A 17,031-nucleotide genomic window follows, 5' to 3' on the forward strand; every position below is an offset into this window, starting at 1 on the left:
CGGTGATGATGATATGCGCAGCAGCTGATGATATGCGTGGCAGGATGATGTGCGCCGCACGATGAAGTGCGGTGATGATGATCTGCAAGGCACGATGATGTGCGCCCAAGGATGATGTGTGCTGCTTGATGATGTGCGGTGATGATGATGCGAGCCCCAGGATGATGTGCACACAGGATGATGTGCGCAAAGATAATGTGCGGTGGTGTGCGCAGCAGGATGATGTGCGCTGCAGGACGATGTGCACTGATGTTTGCCCAAGGATGATGTGTGACGCAGGATGATGTGTGCATGCAGGATGATGTGCGCTGCAGGATGATGTGCGCCCCAGGATGATGTGCGCACAGGATGATGTGCGCCAGGATAATGTGCGGTGATGTGCGCAGCAGGATGATGTGCGCTGCAGGATGATGTGCGCCTATGTACGCCCCAGGATGATGTGCGCAGCAGGATGATATGCGCCGCCGGATGATGCGCGAGGCACGATGATGTGCAGTGATGATGATATGCGCAGCAGATGATGATATGCGCAGCAGGATGATGTGCGCCGCAGGATGATTTGCGCTGCAGGACGATGTGCGCAGCAGGATGATGTGCGCCAATGTGCGCCCCAGGATGATGTGCACACAGGATGATGTGCGCCAGGATAATGTGCGGTGATGTGCACAGCAGGATGATGTGCGCAGCAGGACGATGTAGGCCGCAGGACGATGTGCGCCGATGTTTGCCCAAGGATGATGTGTGACGCAGGATGATGTGTGCTGCAGGATGATGTGCGCAGCAGGATGATGTGTGCTGCACAATGATGTGTGTGGCAGGACGTTGCCTGCAGCAGGAAGATGGGCACCAATGTGCGCCCCAGGATGATGTACGGTGATGATGATATGCGCAGCAGCTGATGATATGCGTGGCAGGATGATGTGCACCGATGTGCGCCCCAGGATGATGTGTGACGCAGGATGATGTGTGCTGCAGGATGATGTGCGTGGCAGGAAGATGTGCGCAGCAGGACGATGTGCGCCGATGTATGCCCCAGGATGATGTGCTCCGCAGGATGATGTGCGCCGCAGGACGATGTATGCTGCAAGATGATGTGTGCCACAGGACGATGTGAGCTGATGTGTGACGCAGGATGATGTGTGCTGCAGGATGATGTGCGCAGCAGGATGATGTGCGCAGAAGGATGAAGTGAGCTGCACGATGATGTGCGCTGCAGGATGATGTGCACCTATGTACGCCCCAGAATGATATGCGCCGCAGGATGATGTGCGCCACAGGATGATGTGCGTGGCAGGAAGATGTGCGCAGCAGGATGATGTGCGCCGATGTGCTCCCCAGGATTATGTGAGCCACAGGATGATGTGCGCCGCAGGATGATGTGTGCCACAGGATGATGTGCGTGGCAGGAAGATGTGCGCAGCAGGATGATGTGCGCCGATGTGCGCCCAAGGATTATGTGAGCCACAGGATGATGTGCGCTGCAGGATGATGTGCGCCCCAGGATGATGTGCGCACAGGATGATGTGCGCACAGGATGATGTGCCCACAGGATGATGTGCGCCAGGATAATGTGCGTGATGTGCGCAGCAGGATGATGTGCGCCGATGTGCGCCCCAGGATTATGTGAGCTACAGGATGATGTGCGCAGCAGGATGATGTGCGCCCCAGGATTATGTGAGCCACAGGATGATGTGCGCTGCAGGATGATGTGCGCCCCAGGATGATGTGCGCACAGGATGATGTGCGCACAGGATGATGTGCGCAAAGATAATGTGCGGTGATGTGCGCAGCAGGATGATGTGCGCTGCAGGACGATGTGCACCGATGTTTGCCCAAGGATGATGTGCGCTGCTGGATGATGTGGGCGGCAGGATGATATGCACCACCGGATGATGTGCGAGGCACGATGATGTGCGGTGATGATGATATGCGCGGCAGATGATGATATGCGCAGCAGGATGATGATATGCGCAGCAGGATGATGTGCGCAGCAGGATGATGTGCACCGATGTGCGCTCCAGGATGATGTGTGACGCAGGATGATGTGCGCCGATGTGCGCCCCAGGATGATGTGTGACGCAGGATGATGTGTGCTGCAGGATGATGTGCGTGGCAGGAAGATGTGCGCAGCAGGATGATGTGCGCCGATGTGCGCCGATGTGCGCCCCAGGATTATGTGAGCCACAGGATGATGTGCTGCAGGATGATGTGCGCACAGGATGATGTGCGCACAGGATGATGTGCGGCAGGATAATTCGCGGTGATTTGCGCAGCAGGATGATGTGCGCAGCAGGATGATGTGCGCCGATGTGCGCCCCAGGATTATGTGAGCCACAGGAGGATGTGCGCTGCAGGATGATGTGCGCCCCAGGATGATGTGTGCACAGAATGATGTGCTCACAGGATGATGTGCGCCCCAGGATGATGTGCGCACAGGACGATGTGCGCTGCAGGACGATGTGCGCCGATTTGCGCCCCAGGATGATGTGCATGGCAGGGTGATGTGCGCTGCAGGCTGATGTGGCCACAGGATGATGAATGCTGCAGGACGATGTGTGCCGATGTGCGCCCCAGAATGATGTGCGCCCCAGGATGATGTGCGCCGCAGGATGATGTGCGCTGCCGCATGATGTGCGGTGATGATGTGCGCAGCAGGATGATGTGCGCTGCAGGATGATGTGCGCCAAAGGATGAAGTGAGTTGCACGATGATGAGCGCTGCAGGACGATGTGCGCCTATGTACGCCCCAGGATGATATGCACCGCAGGATGATGTGCGCCACAGGATGATGTGCGCTGCAGGACGATGTGCGCCTATGTACGCCCCAGGATGATGTGCGCCGGAGGATGATGTGCGCTGCTGGATGATGTGGGCGGCAGGATGATATGCACCGCCGGATGATGTGCGAGGCACGATGATGTGCGAGGCACGATGATATGAGCGGCAGATGATGATATGCGCAGCAGGATGATGTGCATCGATGTGCGCCCCAGGATGATGTGTGACGCAGGATGATGTGTGCTGCAGGATGATGTGCGTGGCAGGAAGATGTGCGCAGCAGGATGATGTGCGCCGATGTGCGTCCCAGGATGATGTGCGCTGCAGGATGATGTGCGCCCCAGGATGATGTGCGCACAGGATGATGTGCGCACAGGATGATGTGCCCACAGGATGATGTGCGCCAGGATAATGTGCGTGATGTGCGCAGCAGAATGATGTGCGCACAGGATGATGTGCGCCAGGATAATTCGCGGTGATTTGCGCAGCAGGATGATGTGCGCCGATGTGCGCCCCAGGATTATGTGAGCCACAGGAGGATGTGCGCTGCAGAATGATGTGTGCCCCAGGATGATGTGCGCAGCAGAATGATGTGCGCAGCAGGATGATGTGCGCCGATGTGCGCCCCAGGATTATGTGAGCCACAGGAGGATGTGCGCTGCAGGATGATGTGCGCCCCAGGATGATGTGCGCACAGAATGATGTGCGCACAGGATGATGTGTGCCCCAGGATGATGTGTGCACAGGACAATGTGCGCTGCAGGACGATGTGTGCCGATTTGCGCCCCAGGATGATGTGCGTGGCAGGGTGATGTGCGCTGCAGGCTGATGTGCGCCACAGGATGATGAATGCTGCAGGACGATGTGCGCCGATGTGCGCCCCAGGATGATGTGCGCCGCAGGATGATGTGCGCTGCCGCATGATGTGCGGTGATGATGTGCGCATCACCTTAGCTGATTTGTGACGCATGATGATGTGCGCTGCTGGATGATGTGGGCGGCAGGATGATATGCACCGCCGGATGATGTGCGAGGCACGATGATGTGCGGTGATGATGATATGCGCGGCAGATGATGATGTGCGCAGCAGGATGATGTGCGCTGCAGGACGATGTGCGCCGATGTATGCCCCAGGATGATGTGCTCCGCAGGATGATGTGCGCCGCAGGACGATGTATGCTGCAAGATGATGTGTGCCACAGGACGATGTGAGCTGATGTGTGACGCAGGATGATGTGTGCTGCAGGATGATGTGCGCAGCAGGATGATGTGCGCAGAAGGATGAAGTGAGCTGCACGATGATGTGCGCTGCAGGATGATGTGCACCTATGTACGCCCCAGAATGATATGCGCCGCAGGATGATGTGCGCCACAGGATGATGTGCGTGGCAGGAAGATGTGCGCAGCAGGATGATGTGCGCCGATGTGCGCCCCAGGATTATGTGAGCCACAGGATGATGTGCGCTGCAGGACGATGTGCACCTATGTACGCCCCAGGATGATATGCGTTGCAGGATGATGTGTGCCACAGGATGATGTGCGTGGCAGGAAGATGTGCGCAGCAGGATGATGTGCGCCGATGTGCGCCCAAGGATTATGTGAGCCACAGGATGATGTGCGCTGCAGGATGATGTGCGCCCCAGGATGATGTGCGCACAGGATGATGTGCGCACAGGATGATGTGCCCACAGGATGATGTGCGCCAGGATAATGTGCGTGATGTGCGCAGTAGAATGATGTGCGCAGCAGGATGATGTGCGCCGATGTGCGCCCCAGGATTATGTGAGCCACAGGATGATGTGCGCAGCAGGATGATGTGCGCCCCAGGATTATGTGAGCCACAGGATGATGTGCGCTGCAGGATGATGTGCGCCCCAGGATGATGTGCGCACAGGATGATGTGCGCCAGGATAATGTGCGGTGATGTGCGCAGCAGGATGATGTGCGCTGCAAGACGATGTGCGCCGATTTGCGCCCCAGGATGATGTGCGTGGCAGAATGATGTGCGCTACAGGCTGATGTGCGCCACAGGATGATGAACGCTGCAAGACGATGTGCGCCGATGTGCGCCCCAGGATGATGTGCGCCCCAGGATGATGTGCGCCGCAGGATGATGTGCGCTGCAGGATGATGTGCGCCGCAGGATGATGTGCACTGCAAGACGATGTGCGCCGATGTGCGCCCCAGGATGATGTGCGCCCCAGGATGATGTGCGCCGCAGGATGATGTGCGCTGCAGGATGATTTGCGCCGCAGGATGATGTGCGCTGCAGGATGATGTGCGCCTATGTACGCCCCAGGATGATATGCGCCGCAGAATGATGTGCGCCACAGGATGATGTGCGCTGCAGGATGATGTGCGCCTATGTACGCCCCAGGATGATGTGCGCCGCAGGATGATGTGCGCTGCTGGATGATGTGGGCGGCAGGATGATATGCACCGCCGGATGATGTGCGAGGCACGATGATGTGCGGTGATGATGATATGCGCGGCAGATGATGATATGCGCAGCAGGATGATGTGCGCAGCAGGATGATGTGCGCAGCAGGATAATGTGCGCCGATCTGCGCCCCAGGATGATGTGTGACGCAGGATGATGTGCGCTGCAGGATGATGTGCGCAGCAGGATGATGTGCGCAGCAGGATGATGTGCGCAGCAGGATAATGTGCGCCAATCTGCGCCCCAGGATGATGTGTGACGCAGGATGATGTGTGCTGCAGGATGATCTGCGCAGCAGGATGATGTGCGCAGCAGGATGATGTGCGCCGATGTGCGCCCCAGGATTATGTGAGCCACAGGATGATGTGCGCTGCAGGATGATGTGCGCCCCAGGATGATGTGCGCACAGGATGATGTGCGCCAGGATAATGTGCGGTGATGTGCGCAGCAGGATGATGTGCGCAGCAGGATGATGTGCGCAGAAGGATGAAGTGAGCTGCACGATGATGTGCGCTGCAGGATGATGTGCACCTATGTACGCCCCAGAATGATATGCGCCGCAGGATGATGTGCGCCACAGGATGATGTGCGTGGCAGGAAGATGTGCGCAGCAGGATGATGTGCGCCGATGTGCGCCCCAGGATTATGTGAGCCACAGGATGATGTGCGCTGCAGGACGATGTGCACCTATGTACGCCCCAGGATGATATGCGTTGCAGGATGATGTGTGCCACAGGATGATGTGCGTGGCAGGAAGATGTGCGCAGCAGGATGATGTGCGCCGATGTGCGCCCAAGGATTATGTGAGCCACAGGATGATGTGCGCCCCAGGATGATGTGCGCACAGGATGATGTGCGCACAGGATGATGTGCCCACAGGATGATGTGCGCCAGGATAATGTGCGCCTATGTACGCCCCAGGATGATGTGCGCCGCAGGATGATGTGCGCTGCTGGATGATGTGGGCGGCAGGATGATATGCACCGCCGGATGATGTGCGAGGCACGATGATGTGCGGTGATGATGATATGCGCGGCAGATGATGATATGCGCAGCAGGATGATGTGCGCAGCAGGATGATGTGCGCAGCAGGATAATGTGCGCCGATCTGCGCCCCAGGATGATGTGTGACGCAGGATGATGTGCGCTGCAGGATGATGTGCGCAGCAGGATGATGTGCGCAGCAGGATGATGTGCGCAGCAGGATAATGTGCGCCAATCTGCGCCCCAGGATGATGTGTGACGCAGGATGATGTGTGCTGCAGGATGATCTGCGCAGCAGGATGATGTGCGCAGCAGGATGATGTGCGCCGATGTGCGCCCCAGGATTATGTGAGCCACAGGATGATGTGCGCTGCAGGATGATGTGCGCCCCAGGATGATGTGCGCACAGGATGATGTGCGCCAGGATAATGTGCGGTGATGTGCGCAGCAGGATGATGTGCGCAGCAGGATGATGTGCGCAGAAGGATGAAGTGAGCTGCACGATGATGTGCGCTGCAGGATGATGTGCACCTATGTACGCCCCAGAATGATATGCGCCGCAGGATGATGTGCGCCACAGGATGATGTGCGTGGCAGGAAGATGTGCGCAGCAGGATGATGTGCGCCGATGTGCGCCCAAGGATTATGTGAGCCACAGGATGATGTGCGTTGCAGGATGATGTGCGCCCCAGGATGATGTGCGCACAGGATGATGTGCCCACAGGATGATGTGCGCCAGGATAATGTGCGTGATGTGCGCAGCAGAATGATGTGCGCAGCAGGATGATGTGCGCCGATGTGCGCCCCAGGATTATGTGAGCCACAGGATGATGTGCGCAGCAGGATGATGTGCGCCCCAGGATTATGTGAGCCACAGGATGATGTGCGCTGCAGGATGATGTGCGCCCCAGGATGATGTGCGCACAGGATGATGTGCGCACAGGATGATGTGCCCACAGGATGATGTGCGCCAGGATAATGTGCGTGATGTGCGCAGCAGAATGATGTGCGCAGCAGGATGATGTGCGCCGATGTGCGCCCCAGGATTATGTGAGCCACAGGATGATGTGCGCAGCAGGATGATGTGCGCCCCAGGATTATGTGAGCCACAGGATGATGTGCGCTGCAGGATGATGTGCGCCCCAGGATGATGTGCGCACAGGATGATGTGCGCACAGGATGATGTGCGCCAGGATAATGTGCGGTGATGTGCGCAGCAGGATGATGTGCGCTGCAAGACGATGTGCGCCGATTTGCGCCCCAGGATGATGTGCGTGGCAGGATGATGTGCGCTACAGGCTGATGTGCGCCACAGGATGATGAACGCTGCAAGACGATGTGCGCCGATGTGCGCCCCAGGATGATGTGCGCCCCAGGATGATGTGCGCCGCAGGATGATGTGCGCTGCAGGATGATGTGCGCCGCAGGATGATGTGCGCTGCAAGACGATGTGCGCCGATGTGCGCCCCAGGATGATGTGCGCCCCAGGATGATGTGCGCCGCAGGATGATGTGCGCTGCAGGATGATTTGCGCCGCAGGATGATGTGCGCTGCAGGATGATGTGGGCCTATGTACGCCCCAGGATGATATGCGCCGCAGGATTATGTGCGCCACAGGATGATGTGCGCTGCAGGATGATGTGCGCCTATGTACGCCCCAGGATGATGTGCGCCGCAGGATGATGTGCGCTGCTGGATGATGTGGGCGGCAGGATGATATGCACCGCCGGATGATGTGCGAGGCACGATGATGTGCGGTGATGATGATAAGCGCGGCAGATGATGATATGCGCAGCAGGATGATGTGCGCAGCAGGATGATGTGCGCAGCAGGATAATGTGCGCCGATCTGCGCCCCAGGATGATGTGTGACGCAGGATGATGTGCGCAGCAGGATGATGTGCGCAGCAGGATGATGTGCGCAGCAGGATAATGTGCGCCAATCTGCGCCCCAGGATGATGTGTGACGCAGGATGAAGTGTGCTGCAGGATGATCTGCGCAGCAGGATGATGTGCGCAGCAGGATGATGTGCGCCGATGTGCGCCCCAGGATTATGTGAGCCACAGGATGATGTGCGCTGCAGGATGATGTGCGCCCCAGGATGATGTGCGCACAGGATGATGTGCGCCAGGATAATGTGCGGTGATGTGCGCAGCAGGATGATGTGCGCTGCAGGACGATGTGCACCGATTTGCGCCCCAGGATGATGTGCGTGGCAGGATGATGTGCGCTACAGGCTGATTTGCGCCGCAGGATGATGTGCGCTGCAGGATGATGTGCGCCTATGTACGCCCCAGGATGATATGCGCCGCAGGATGATGTGCGCCACAGGATGATGTGCGCTGCATGATGATGTGCGCCTATGTACGCCCCAGGATGATGTGCGCATCATCCTTGGGCAAACATCGGCGCACATCGTCCTGCAGCCTACATCGTCCTGCTGCGCACATCATCGTGCAGCGCACTTCATCCTTCTGCGCACATCATCCTGCTGCGCACATCATCCTGCAGCACACATCATCCTGCGTCACACATCATCCTGGGGCGCACATCATCCTGCCGCGCAAATCATCCTGGGCCGCACATCAGCTCACATCGTCCTGTGGCACACATCATCTTGCAGCATACATCGTCCTGCGGCGCACATCATCCTGCGGAGCACATCATCCTGGGGCGTACATCGGCGCACATCGTCCTGCAGCGCACATCATCCTGCTGCGCACATCATCACCGGACATCATGCGGCAGCGCACATCATCCTATAATGTGAAGCGCCGTCCAATCAACTTTGCTGAATTTGGCTGAATGTGAGCTGACAGAAGGTTCCTATAGACTTCAGAATACATGCGGCTGCTACCGTCTTCTGTCATATCACCAATAAACACTAGCGACCCTGTGCCATTGGAAGCCATGCATGCCCATGCCATCACACTGCTTCCACCATGTTTTAAAGATGATGTGGGTTATCTCCGGATCATGAGCCGTTCAAAGCCTTCTCCATTCTTTGGTCATACCATCTTTCTGGTACAGGTAGATCTTAGTTTCATTTGTCCAAAGCATGCTATTTTGGCAAAACTAATCTGGCCCTTCTATTCTTGAGGCCTGTTTGCTCCTTGCTGTGAATCCTCTGTATAGGCTCTCGTGAAGTCTTCTCTTTCTGTTACACTTGGATAATGATAAATCTACTTCCTGGAGAGTCTTCTTCATTTCAGTAGATGTTGTGAAGGTGTTCTTCTTCACCATGGAAAAGTTCCTGTGTTCGTCAACCGCTGTTGTCTTCCGTGGACATCCGGGCCTTTTTGTGTTGCCTAGCTCACCGGTGCATTCCTTTTTTCTCAGAATGTACCAAAATGTTGATCTGGAAACTCTGAATGTTTCTGCTATCTCTCAGAGGGATTTTTTTTTTAAGTCAGCACTTCAATAGTATCTCCATTATTTCATTTCAAATCCATTGTGGTAGCATACAGCGACAAAATTAAGAAAATTGTGTGGCTGTCCAAATATATATCGACCTAAGTGTATAAATAAAAAAACTCAAACACATCAAGTGAATTCAAATGGGAGGTATAAAGAGATTTTTGAGACACCAGAAAACAGAAGACACCGGAACTAAAATGGGCTAAACTGTTGTTAAATTGTTTAAAAACAATGTAGCTTTTCCTGATAATGGAAACAATAGAAGGTGGATTTGTAGTATGAATTACTGGGATGGCAATAAATAATTAATATATACAAATAAACTGAATAAATTGGAGATTATTTAAGAATTACATTTTGTTTGTGGTTGGTGGGTAGTGGATCTAAGCTTGTCAGGAGACAAGCAATTAATAAAAATGTAGATGCTGTCTAAATTGGGTCAAACATCATGTTTTATCTGTGTTTGTTTCTTCGAATATATACACTGATATATCCATGATAAACTTAATCATAAACAAATACTGCTGTCCCAAATACAAAGAGTATATACATTCCACTCATCCTGTAATAACTGCTTTCCTTTCTGTTTCATTATACGTTTTACTTTGCTTTGATTATGTTATGCACACATCCGTACAGAAAATTGCGCAGTGTGTCTGGATGTTTAGATAATATATCAGCATATTTTTGTAATGATAACTGAACTCATCAATAAATCAAAACTGGTAGCAAAACTATAGACAGTAGTATATTTAATTAACCAGCAAGTCTATCAACCATGAAAATACAATTTAAAGCAGCTATCAAATTCCAAGCCTTGGTGGGATTCTCTGTGGTGAGGCTGAGCACGCATAGTCATCATGTCACTCCATGCCAGTAGAGTCAAGTTCACTAAGAAACCTCTGACACTTGCTCATGAGGACTTTAACAGCCTCCGTGACCAGGACATCTGGAGCCAATATGCCCGTCGACTCCACAGTAACTGTGAGAAAACAAGAAAAACAGTGTAAATAAAGTTATATAACCTGATGTATAGACATGCTGCATACAAGAGACAGGGACCGTGTTAAGAGTCTCATGGAAACAGAAATTCTGATTTCTTCTTGTTCTTGCTAAAAGGTTTTGTTTCCTTCAAAGAGAACCAGACTAACTGTTCCACTCACTTTCTCTATGCTAAGCTTCAAATCATTGTACAGCCATGAAGGAAGCTTGATCTTCTGATTTTACACATTTCACTTGACAATAAGAACATTTATTTAGTGTTTAAAAACACCCCTAAAAGGTGAGCCCCCATGTTTCATTGTTTCTTTACTGGGATTTTTTTCTGCTGCACAATCTGAACACCCTCTTTAAAATGCATATGAACTTTATTTAACTTACAAATGAAATGGTCTCGCACTCTTCCGATTTTCACCAGATTCTTCAGGTCATCGTGACGGAGGACTTCCCTGCTGCACGTATCCAGGCGACTGTTCACCACCTTGGCAACCTTTCTCCCTGAGGTGGATAACACATGAAGACAGATTAATACATTTAAGCTGACAGCAGACTCCTGCGAACCTCCAACTATATGCAGAGACGTAATGGTCCAAGTGATGCATGGGCCACACTGGCTGAGTGTGACAGCGTGGCTCTGCTCTGTCTCACAGGCATTTGTTGTTCGCACAGGCAGCATCTATGTTGCGTGTCTGCAGTGGAGGAGCTGCTGTGTGAGTTTCTGGTATGACTACTGTATTTCCTCAAATAAAAGTAGCCTATATACTCAAGTAAATGCAGTGACCCTACACTATGAAGCAGTGCATCTTCCAGTCCTACAATAATATAAACAAATTAATGGATTCAGTCAACAGATATACTAGAGTGATTCTACTTTGAAACAGGTAAAGGAAGTGTTGGAAATATTTATGTTTGTAATAAATATTCAAAAGATAGACATTGAATCTATGGTGGAAGGCTTTTTTCACTGGTTATTTTGCTGTAAATTATGCGCAGAGAAAATAGGCAAGACCACCCTGCGCAGCTCACAGGCCTGAGACATGTGTCTCACACAGGCAGTTTGGTCCCTGTGTCCTGATATCAAGGGCTCCTAAAACTAAGCAAAATGTCCTGTCCCTGCCTGGTGTTCCACCTCTCACCTGAACTCTGGACCCAATTGTGATGATATTCTCCAGAGTATATGTCGGCAGAATGATACACTTCTATTGCTCCTATGCCATTCCCATCCTTACTTAAGCACAGCTAATAGAAATCAACATCATGTAAAAGATGAAATGTTGAGATCTTGTATGGTAAATGGAAGGTTAGCAGGTTTTCCGTCTCTCTCTCAATGACTTACCACTTCTTGATGTACCGTTTCAAGCAGTAGTTATCTTCAACCTAATCTTTATTCACCACAATGCATTGTGGGTATTCACAAGCATTTCTGTCCTTGTGTGAGAAACAAACCAAAACAGGGATCTACTTGTTGATAAACAGCACTATAGTGCTACTTAACTACCACTGCATAAGAGTTATATCATGCCATCAGTGCAGGCTTTCTTACCATGAATTTCCTCCAGGTCAATGACTCCTTGAGAGAAGCAGCATTTTAAACGCTTGGCCTTCTCTCCCTCCACCAGCTCCAGGAGAGTGATCTCTGGCAGAAGGCGATAACTTGCAGTGGCTACTGGAGAAAACTTGGCATGGTCTTTACCTGAGCACAAAACAGAGAGCATAGCTCAGGATCAGGCAGCAGGAAATACTAGCTGTAACTAAGACAGTGTGTGGACTGAAAAAGTTTATATAGCATGGAAGCTGAATGGAAGCAAAAGGTTTGCCACTTACTTTTACTGATAATTTTTCTAAAAGTCTACATGCACTGCTCAAAAAAATGAAGGGAACACTTAATCGTCACAGTATAACAGTAAGTCAGTTAAACTTCAGGGATATCAATCGGTCCATTTAGGAAGCACAAGTCATAATTAATCAGCAGGACCGATATCTGCTCCTTTGTGTGAGGAGGAACAGGAGGAGCACTGTCAGAGCCCTACAAAATTAGGCATATCTTGGGAGGCATATCATTGGAGGGTTGCACAAACCTCCAGTGTCTAGGCAGTTTCTGGATGACGGAGGCATTGATGCCATTGACTGGCCCTCATGTTCCCTTGACCTCAAACCAATGGGAAGTTATGCATCGGTGCATCCCACATTGCCAAGTACTGCCAGAGACTTTGCAGGAGCTCACTGACGCTCTAATCCAGGTCTGGAATGAGATCCCCCAGGACACCATTCGCCGACTCATCAGGAGCATGCCCAGACTTTTTCTGTAATGCATACAGGCTCTTTGGGACTTTCATCTTGAATAATCCGTTCATCAAGATCTGATTTAAGTATTCCCATAATTTTTTTGAGCAGGAGTAACATCAAGTTACGTTTGATCCAGACACTTAACAGCTCTTACCAGTTCCTTTGACGCAGTGCATAATAATGTCCAGCTCCTGTCCTGGTCGCAGCTGAGCAATCAAGATGTCTTCATGTACAGGTCCAATGCTGGAGTCTGCAAAGACGTCTGCTTGGTTTCCAATAGGAACCCACTTTATGTCCCTGGAATAAACTGAAACAAGTACGCACGCGACAGGGGAGCAAAATAAAACCTATTAATTAATAAGAAAAAAAAAGTTGTCTGGTCACAGCTGCTGCTGGATGTCTGTATCTTCAAAAATATGATTAATCCTTGATTCATGTGGTGTCACCTGAAACCTACCCATGTGGTTCAGATACAACTCTCGTGGGTCAGAGGAGTCTTTGCTTGCTCTGGGGTTTATGCTGCATTTAATCTTAAGCTGCATTTGAATAGTGTCTATTTCTGATCCTTCTTCCTCTGATGTCTCCTCACCTGGAATAAACAACATTTACAAATAAAGCAAGGACAGGTTTGAGAAATAAGTATAAAATGTAAAAAAATAATATGGAAACATGATATATGGGGATTTGGAGTTTTAATTGTAAGCATTAACAAAGCAGATATGCACTATTAACTCTGTACTGTTCTATACAGAATGGTTCAAATACGTCTCCTCAGATACTCGACCATTACTGCCAATAACACATCAATACATTTACTTTCCATAATGCTAAAGTTGGTTATTCTAATCAATGCTGCAACCCTTATCTGTCTCCATTACACTTGACATCTATTGCACTTCTGTCCGTCCTGGGAGAGGGATCCCGCACATGTGGCTCTGTCTGCGGTTTCTACGTTATTTTTACTCTGTTAAAAAAAATTTTTTAGTAGTTTTTCCTTACTCTTGTTGAGGGTTAAGGACAGAGGATGTCACACCATGTTAAAGCCCTATGTGACAAATTGTGATTTTTGAATATGGGCTATACAAATATTTGATTGATTTTTACTCAGCAGATGTTGGCACATTACACACACGCATGCACGCACATCATGTCTGAAAACTGCTTTAGTGACACCCTGCAGCAGAATAAAATAGGAGCACTCATGAGTAGGAGTATTTTGTGGTGTTGTTTTACCAGTATTCCTGTACTCAAAAAGGCGGGGATCAGCTTTGATGGGTATGAGACCTAATCTGTGGGCCAGGACTTCATCCTGGACGATAGACGTGTTGTTGTACATAAACACCTTCTCTATAGCCATGGTAGGCACCTATAATGAAAGATAATGCACAGCTTAAACAACATTTCCCCATAAATTTGAGAAAATCTAGAAACCGGATGAACAATATCTCAGATTTTTTGACTTTTTTCGGCTTTTGAGAATCACAACACGAGTCCTTGTTGACCACTGATTGACACAGATGACAACACCTGAGTGAATGGGAATCCCACCTCTGCTAGTAAGATCCTTCTGAAAGCATTGGCAATGGCTGCATCTATGCCCACCATGTCAAACTCCATACTGTTCTCATCCAGAGAAACTACATCAATTCGGAAGTTCTGAAAACAGACAAGAGATCTTCACGTAACAGGAGTGATGTCATACATTCAAAAAATGAGTGGAAATGAAGATGGAGGACATGACAGTCCCCAAAATGGAAACCTAGATCAAACCCTAGTGGCTGATTGCAGTCAATACCATGGTCAGTGATCCTCTTTTTATACAGTCATTGATCATTTTTATGTATGGTCAGTGATCATCTTTCTTTACAGTTGTAATATACAGTCAGTGATCGTCGTTATACGTTCAGTCATCATCTGTATAGTAGGTTTTCATCTTTACATACAGTCAGGGACCAGCTTTATATACAGTAAGTGATCATCTTTATACACTCATTGATCATCTTTATATAGAGACAGTGATCTTCATTATACAGTCGGCGATCATGTTTTATATACAATCAGTGATCCTCTTTATAAAGTCACTGATTATCTCTATATACAGTCAGTCATTATCTTTATACAGTCATTAATAATCTTTACATACAATCCAAAAATACAAACTGATAACACCAATTGTTTTGGCATAATATTATGTTTCAATCACTCTCTTCTTATAGAGAAATATTGCCTATACACATAACTTAAAAATGTTTACTTACACATGGTAACATAATAATCTAGAGGCTACCTTGTCCCCCAATTTCAGAACCAAAAATATGACCAACTCACCTTTTGAAACTTCTCCATGTCCCACGTATCATCATAGCCGGGGTAGTTTCCTGGGAAATCTGTTGTATGAACCTTAAAAACAAAAATGAATAATAACAATAATTACAATAGCAAACGGTACTTGGCAGCAAACATTTTGTTCTTGAGGTTGTTTTGATTGCTCGATGTATTTCTGCACTGCTGCCCTACACGTTCCGTAGTCATAGATAATAATGACACTGACAGTCATATCGAAGCAGTATTTTCTGATAGACAGCGTGTGTACATGCGCATGTCAAACACACTGTCCAGCCGTTTACTGGTCACCACATGCGGCCCAGTAAGACAGACCCTGAGGGTTTCCACATCTGGCTTCTCTGATAAGACAACCAACAACACCATCTGTTACTTTTTTCACTTACATTCTTGACTCCAAATTCCCCAAGAATTACTCGATTCCGAATCTCTTCCACGTTATCCATGATCGCAGCCATTTTGAAACGTAGTGTTTTTTTCCCGCCCACACTTCCGCTGTGGGCGGGACAACTTACGTCATCATAGCCGAGAACAGATTTCTTCTTCTTCTTCTTCTTCTTCTTCTTCTTCTTCTTCTTCTTCTTCTTCTTCTTCTTCTTCTTCTTCTTCTTCTTCTTCTTCTTCTTCTTCTTCTCCTCCTCCTCCTCCTCCTCCTCCTCCTCCTCCTCCTCCTCCTCCTCCTCCTCCTCCTCCTCCTCCTTATTGCCTCCCACCGGTAGAAAAACAACGCTGCAGTTTATGCAGTTTATAATCTTGCAATATAAATTTGTAATCTTAAGGAAGTGGAAGACTTACATATCTCTCTCCTTTTTGTACATCCAATCACCAAGCAGTGTTTGTATAGATAAGCTTTTTTTCTCCTCCATTTTATTATGGGTAAGGTTTAACTGATGCTTGGATGTTCTATAACTTTCTACCTCTGATGTCTCCATCCCACTCTTTCTGCCATATCTGATTCAGCCTTTGTCGGATGATGCTATGACACTCCATCCTTCCAAGGGGCACTTTCACATTCACTGTATTTCTGCCAAAACTTGCCTTTGCTGCCCTATCCGTAACCTCATTGTCCTCAACCCCAGCTTGCGCTGGCACACATAAAAAAATTACAATCCAATTTACAGACTATCATTAAGATCTCCCCAGCTATATCTGGCCGAGCTCTGTTCCCTTTACCCCGACCAATGTCTAGAGGGCAGATAAGGAATCTGTGAACAGTACAACTTTATCCCAACCTCCATTTTCCACCAAACACAGCCCCCACAATAAAGCAACTAACTCTGACGCTGTGTCAAAGGGGCAAGGAACCCATTGGTGTTGATGTTGTTGTCGCTCTCCCTAATATTATTAATATGTTTGTTAATATTATACTAGCTGTAGTAGTAGAAGGAGAAGTGATAGTATTTTGCTACTGAAATGCCTCTTGACCTCTTGACCTCTTGACTCCTCAAAAGTGCTGAAAGTAATTAGAGGATGATATGGAGATAATTGGTGCATATTTTCCACAGGGGCCCCTTCAATTGTCCCCTGTAAAAGGGAGTTCTGCCATATTTCCTCCACAGTGTATTTGGGCTCATTTACTTTCAATATAGTTTTCTTCCGCATCTATCAGATTATCGTCTTGTAGTTGTTGTTCTCAGTTTATCTCAACCGGGGTGTTTTCATTCCGCTGCCCCTTCGATCCTCATGCAAACAAAAATGCATAGTTGTACATGTTGTAGTTCTAGCCCACAGCCAGGGAGCTGGTTAAAGTCCAAAAGACTTTTGGCAACCAAATATGGAGTATA

The 17,031-nt window shown here is 49.4% G+C and overlaps 1 protein-coding gene across 1 annotated transcript; it reads right to left on the minus strand.

The window, feature by feature from the left end:
* Nucleotides 1-10,354: 10,354 nt before the first annotated feature.
* On the minus strand, nucleotides 10,355-15,788 carry polr1c (RNA polymerase I and III subunit C). The gene is made up of 9 exons (XM_062401449.1): nucleotides 15,634-15,788; nucleotides 15,233-15,304; nucleotides 14,453-14,560; nucleotides 14,138-14,270; nucleotides 13,362-13,493; nucleotides 13,059-13,211; nucleotides 12,162-12,311; nucleotides 11,000-11,116; nucleotides 10,355-10,601 (listed from the first exon to the last, which is right to left on the minus strand). The coding sequence occupies exons 1-9, from the start codon at nucleotides 15,703-15,705 to the stop codon at nucleotides 10,483-10,485; spliced, it is 1,056 nt and encodes a 351-aa protein (XP_062257433.1). The 5' UTR covers nucleotides 15,706-15,788; the 3' UTR covers nucleotides 10,355-10,482.
* Nucleotides 15,789-17,031: the final 1,243 nt, after the last annotated feature.

This window comes from Platichthys flesus, chromosome 12 (assembly GCF_949316205.1).
Source record: "Platichthys flesus chromosome 12, fPlaFle2.1, whole genome shotgun sequence".
NCBI classification, from domain to species: Eukaryota; Metazoa; Chordata; class Actinopteri; order Pleuronectiformes; family Pleuronectidae; genus Platichthys; species Platichthys flesus.